At 32.2% G+C, this 6,239-nt stretch overlaps 1 protein-coding gene across 2 annotated transcripts; it reads left to right on the plus strand.

The window, feature by feature from the left end:
* Positions 1-1,285: 1,285 nt before the first annotated feature.
* Positions 1,286-4,086, plus strand: LOC141710975 (transcription factor BC1-like). Of its 2 annotated transcripts, none has more exons than XM_074513445.1 (8): positions 1,286-1,730; positions 2,067-2,258; positions 2,429-2,494; positions 2,637-2,705; positions 2,868-2,951; positions 3,058-3,207; positions 3,303-3,424; positions 3,677-4,086. In XM_074513445.1, exons 1-7 carry the CDS (start codon positions 1,374-1,376, stop codon positions 3,393-3,395), a joined length of 1,011 nt encoding a protein of 336 aa, XP_074369546.1. In that variant the 5' UTR covers positions 1,286-1,373; the 3' UTR covers positions 3,396-3,424; positions 3,677-4,086. The 2 variants fall into 2 exon arrangements, with proteins under 2 accessions (XP_074369546.1, XP_074369545.1); XM_074513444.1 differs by having other exon boundaries at positions 1,287-1,730; positions 3,654-4,081.
* The last annotated feature ends 2,153 nt before the right edge of the window (positions 4,087-6,239 follow it).

Here is a 6,239-nt window from a genome sequence, read left to right on the forward strand (position 1 = left end):
TTAATAAAAAAATTAATTACTATACACTCATATACATCATACTTAATATATATATTAATATAAATTGATACGATCACTTTACCCATTTTAATTATTTTTCTCACAAATTATACATATAAAAATTTTACTATATACATCATACTTAATTTATACATTGACATGACCATTTTATCTATTTTAATTATTTTTTCTCACAAATTATATATTTTCTTAATTTCCATAACATGCTAAATGATCATGCTATATAACATATTCAAGCGAATCATTTTTTTTCCTGCTAGAACAACACGATATTATATTCTTTATCATTAATTTAGCTGCCCAGAATTAGGGACCCTCCTGAGATGTGCCCGAGTTTAACTGTAAAAATCTCCGTGTCTCGGACCTCAGTAATTTTATTAAAAAACATCCGTGTCTCTCTCGTAAGCTCATGTATCTCATATTTAGATATTCTCCCTGAACACTAGTTTGAGTTTTTATTTTGAAATTGTGGTAAAAAATTATGTTAACAAACTAATTTCACAATATTTAGTTCTTGGTCTATTACTTATTAATAACAAAATGATTATATAAAAAAAAAGTTATTTGTACGCATCTCGAATCCCCATTTTATTATATTTTTAAGCACACTTACATTTTCGCACATGATGATATAATTTTTTTTACTGGGCATATGATGTACCTTTGATTCATCTTCAAAATTCAGCAAAAAAAAGAAATACTTGAATCGGTGAATCTTGCCTCTGATTTAAATTCGATTAATCTTCAAAATTAAACAAAAATATTCGGAATTTGAATCTTGTAAAATGCAAAAAGTAAAATAAAATTGCATGGCAATATTGTATGATATTTCATTCTTATATTATTGTAGCTCCAACTTGTTGATGATTGGAATTCTACTAGTGTGGTGTGGACATATATAATGTTGATGACCCTGTTTTACAGATGAAAATTTTACATGCATCTGCAGAAAGGAACATGATGCATGTATAAGTTGAGGGATATATGGTACGCATCGGTCCCCGTCTACAATGTTCATATACCAACAACACTATTCCTCCATCATAATAAGTAAGAAAAATAAAAGAAACAGAGTTGATAAGACCAGTCAAATGAGAGGAGAAATTTGGTTTGGTTGCAGACAGTTGCATTGCATGGGGACGATGACTTAAATAAAATTATATATTTATTTATTTATTTCTTTTTTAGTTTATTATGTTCTGGATTTTTCTTCAATTTCCTCTCTCTTAAATCTTATATATAGATATAAACCTCAGCTCCACAATTTGTCTCAGACTACTCACATTTCTTCTGCTTCAAAATATAGTAGTATACAGTTCCAAAGCGCACATTTCATTTATCACTTTCCAAAAATGGCAGCTTTTTCATATAACAACCCTGCTCTTGTTGACTCTACCTCATTCTTGTTCCCAAACACTCCTTTACTTCTCCCAAGCTATGATAATATTATTAATCATAAGAATTCTAGTGTCTTGGGAGATATAAACAATCCTTTCTCTTGCTTCTCTCATCAATATTATCCTGCTACTCAAGGACCTTTTCAACAAGTTTCATCTGTGAATGTTAGTAGCACTACTAAAGTTTCTTCACTTAGCAATTCATCATCAATGGTTACTGATCAAAATCACAACATCAAACTTCCTGATAATTCTATGGAGCTCCCTAAGAAGAGGAAGTCCAATTCCAAGTTCAATTCTGCTCAATCCAAGGTAATTTTGTTTCCTAACACTTTCCGTAATATAAGTTATCGCTCACAGTAGTACAAATCATTTGTCACGGTATTATAAATAAACATTATTTAAGTACAAATCACCGTTATTAGTTTGTACGCTAAACTAATTTTAGTTACAACAATTTCCGCCATATAAGTTGTCGGTCAGTACAAATCATATGTCGCAGTATTATATATCACCGTTATTAGGTACAAATCACCGTTAATAGTTTATACGCTAAATTAGTTTGTATTTGAATGAACGGTAGTGTATATATATATATATATATATAACATAATCTCATGTTTTTGTTATTTCTTGAATGGTGAGTAGGACACTAGTGAAGTTGTAGAAAAGGGAAAGAAACAGAGGAGAAACAGAGGGGGAGCTGAAAAGAAAGATGAAGAGATGAAGAAGAACAATGTGAAAAAAAGTGAAGAAGAAAAAGAAGGAGCTCCAAGTGGTTACATTCATGTTAGAGCCAGGAGGGGCCAAGCTACAGATAGCCACAGCCTTGCTGAAAGGGTATATTTACTCATTATTCATCACTTTTAGGACTTGGTCATTTCAAACATAATCTTGCCTTGCATGCATGACTTGCACTTTAGTGTTCAAGATTTCTTTATGTATATATCTTTAAGGAGTACATTGATATGATAGTACTGAACTTTAACTTTCCTGGAATGTATGTTCAGGTAAGAAGAGAGAAGATAAGTGAGAGGATGAAGCTGTTGCAAGCTCTTGTGCCTGGTTGTGACAAGGTGAAACAAAATGTCTTTTGTCTTTACTTTGTCTCTCTTCAAACTATATTATATAGTATTACTGCTGCTGTTGTTTGTGTAAATATGGTATGTGTCTGTATGGGTAAAACTGACAGCTTCATGTGCCCTTAACTGAAAATAGGTAACAGGCAAAGCCCTTATGTTGGATGAAATTATCAACTATGTCCAGTCCCTACAAAATCAAGTGGAGGTAATGAAAAAAACTCACCCTTCATCTTTGTTGGATTGATCAATAAGAATACTTTCTTGATATGTACATTGTCACAGTTATATTCTGTTCATGGTACTAGTTTTTAATGAACGAATGGAGTTGTACATTGTTAATGAAAGAAATCCATTCCATATTTTGCAGTTCCTTTCAATGAAGCTTGCATCTATGAATCCCATGTTCTATGACTTTGGAGCAGACATGGATACTTTTGTGATTAAACCAGAGGTAAATAATTCAACCAAAATATATATTTTTTGTTATAAGTGTAGTTAAGAAGAGGTCGAGGATTCGAGTTTCGGTAAAATCTGACATGAATATGTGTCCAATCCAGAGTGTTAGCTTTGAAGCACAACAACAGCAAGAATGCATCCCAACTCAGTTCACAACAAACACCTTAACCCCAGCTAATAACTATCCACTTCTAGACTCTTCTGTTTCACTTGTGCTTCAACATGGTCAAATGGCAGAATTCCCCCATCAGGTATGTCCTCTAGTGTATAATAATAGATGAAAATGGATACATGCATAGAATTTATCTTGAGCTAAGTTATAATAATATTCTCTTATCAAATTCAGGGTAATGGACAGCTATCATGGGACTCCAATGAACATAGACAAAAAATTATTAGTCAATCAGGGTTCACCAACAACTTGTGTTCTTTTCATTAAAAACCATCTACCCTACACACAAACATATGGTAAGACCTCAGTTCCATACCAACTTATCCATTTTTTCAATTTATGCATATATCTATCTATCACTTAATTATGTAGATACCGTTTAAGTTTTTAGCAGAGTCGGTAACTCAATATGGTATCATGCCCTGTTTAAGTTTTAAGCAGAGTCGGTAACTTAATATGGTATCATGCCTCTTTTGACAATGTTGTTATTTTCCCTTTCGCTGAACTCTCGTTAACATCATGCAGTAACTGAGGAGTATGCTGTGCAGAAATGTTAAGTGGATGAAAGGCAAAGCTAGAGGTAGTTGACAACTTTACGGAACATATAATGAGCTGGGTTGATGGATAACTAGGAGAATGGATGGGGAGGAGGACAAAGGAAGGGGTGGGGTCATCGGCCCCTGGACAAGCAAAAACCGACCAAATAAGACTTAGATCTTTTGAAAGATCCCTTGTTTCTATCACAGATTGTTAGATTTCTGGAGTTGCCCCTTTATATGAATAGCCTTCATATGTACTATCATGTATTTAAATAGCCAGCAGCTAGCCTTTATTCGTATATGTTATTTTCTCTAGCTTTATTCGTATATGTTAGCTTTATTCGTATATGTAATCATTTTCTCTATGTTTATCTAGCTAGTAGCCGTTTTGATATCCATATGTATTTATAAATGAGAGGCTTCGTATTTTATTTGATGAATTTTACTTGGATTCAAAAGCATAACTCGGGGAAGAGATCATAACTAAATGGAACATTCCGAGTTTGAATTAATTTAGTTTATAATATTTGGATTCAAAAGCATAAGTCGGGGAAAATATCAGAACTAAATAAAATATTTCGAGTTTGAACCACGCAGTTATCAGCGTGATCATATTTTTCATCTTCTCGCACTCATCACACCCTTTATTATATTCTGAAAATCCTCCTACATCAGACTCCCTCATTTCAAAAGAATTCGAACTCGAGTTCTCATCTATAATAACAATTACGTCAACTTGTTATTTATCTCGCCATGGTGGTACTTTTAAAGACAACAACCTTATTGGAACTTTGTACCTGAACTCCTTTTCAAGATTAACAAATTTTAAAAACAACACTTGAGTTAATCCAACCACATTTTCGTTAAACATTACCAACTTAGAACTGAAACCAACTTCAACTTCTTTATACCCAGTAATTGCAGGAACAAACATCACATATTCACGAGAAATCCTTTAATACCTTAAATTCACAAGGCAAATCTTGAATGCACAAGAATTTTCTTGAATACACAAGAAAGATATACGAGAAAACTCTTAAGATTTTTGATTTTAATACTAGATTTTTCAGATGTTACATTATAAGATTATTTATATAGGAATATAAATTCCTAAAATTAAATAAAAAAAAGTTTAATTAAAATAAAATATTACTTATAAAACGGCATGATCATGCAATTTTGATCATGAGCATGCAATGTCTTATATCTGGCCATCAAAAAATTAATATTGTTTTGTTTTTACTTTTGGCATGAACATGCATTCTAGCGGCGTGAGCATACCATTATATATTCTCAACAACGTAACCATGCAGTTATCAGCGTGCTCATACATTTAATCTTCTCACACTCATCACACCCTTGATTATGTTCCAAAAATCCTCAAACAGAATGTCTCTCACAGTTTTCCTCGCCCAGAATTTGTATGATCACGTGCTATTACTCTCCGTCCCGAGGCTCCAGTTATTTCACAAATGGACCCTGTTCTTCTTATAAGTTCAAAATTTTGAAGTGAAAACAAGTCAATTAAATTATAGCTACAATTCAGTCAAGGTTGCACTAGCAGGTTCTCGATATCATAGTAGTAATGTTCAACTGTCATATAAAAGCCCAAAATCTAAGCTTAAATAAAATCAAAGACATATTCTGCAGGGTGATTACAAAACATTTGTGATGGGAGTTATAACAAAATATACATTATAATTAATCAATCCCAAACTGGCTTTTGAATGGATGCTTGCAAGAAACACTACTAGCCCAAATGTTGTCCCCCTTATAAATTTAAATAATTTTGATTTCGACGTACACTGTTTTGCTAATCATGCATAATTGAGTACATTCATGGTGCTCTTTATCTTAGAAAGGATGAAAGAAACAAGGTGCCCTAGATTGCCAACTACATTTCGTAAATTGAACTAATCATTGGTGCTCTCTTTGTATTGCCGACTGTATTATACATTAAACAAGTTAAATTTGTGCGTCTCACCAACTTATCAATCTCCACTCAAGTGGGGTTGTCAGTAGTAATTAGCGATAACCAGTGTCAACCTTGGAGCAAACAATCCCGCCCCCTTTCATGCTTTTGTTTTTATTCTCTAATTACGTACATGATCCACAGAAATAGATACGTTAATCTATCTACATTATTGCCTTTGCATGCGCAAGAACATACGATAAATTCAATTGAATTAACTCAACTAAATAATTAAATTAATCGATATAAAAATACTCGCTCTTTATTGGCTGTCGATTGCAAGAAAATATATGATAAATTCAATTAAACAGGGTTCGAACGATAAATATAAAATTTAGGTATTTTTCTGTTAGTGGTCGATTTTTGCAAAAACTTGTGTATATATAATTCGATGTTCATTATAAATTAACTTCATCTTTAAGAATACTAATTAATTTCACTAAGATTTAAGTGCACTTTATATATGATTCTGAATGAATTTATGACCCGTTTGGAACCTGAATTTTATTTAAAAATATGAAATTGATCAAGTACCTATTTACGAATTTAGATTACTTTAAAATTTCAGACATTCAGATATTAGTATAAATATAAAAGTTT

This window comes from Apium graveolens, chromosome 3 (genome assembly GCF_009905375.1).
Source record: "Apium graveolens cultivar Ventura chromosome 3, ASM990537v1, whole genome shotgun sequence".
NCBI lineage: Eukaryota > Viridiplantae > Streptophyta > Magnoliopsida > Apiales > Apiaceae > Apium > Apium graveolens.

Coding starts and splice junctions, on each gene's coding strand:
- LOC141710975 (XM_074513445.1), top strand. CDS start 1,374: ATGGCAGCTTTTTCATATAACAACCCTGCTCTTGTTGACTCTACCTCA. Junction 2,495..2,636: donor TTGTGCCTGGTTGTGACAAG/GTGAAACAAAAT, acceptor AACTGAAAATAG/GTAACAGGCAAAGCCCTTAT. Junction 2,706..2,867: donor CCCTACAAAATCAAGTGGAG/GTAATGAAAAAA, acceptor CATATTTTGCAG/TTCCTTTCAATGAAGCTTGC.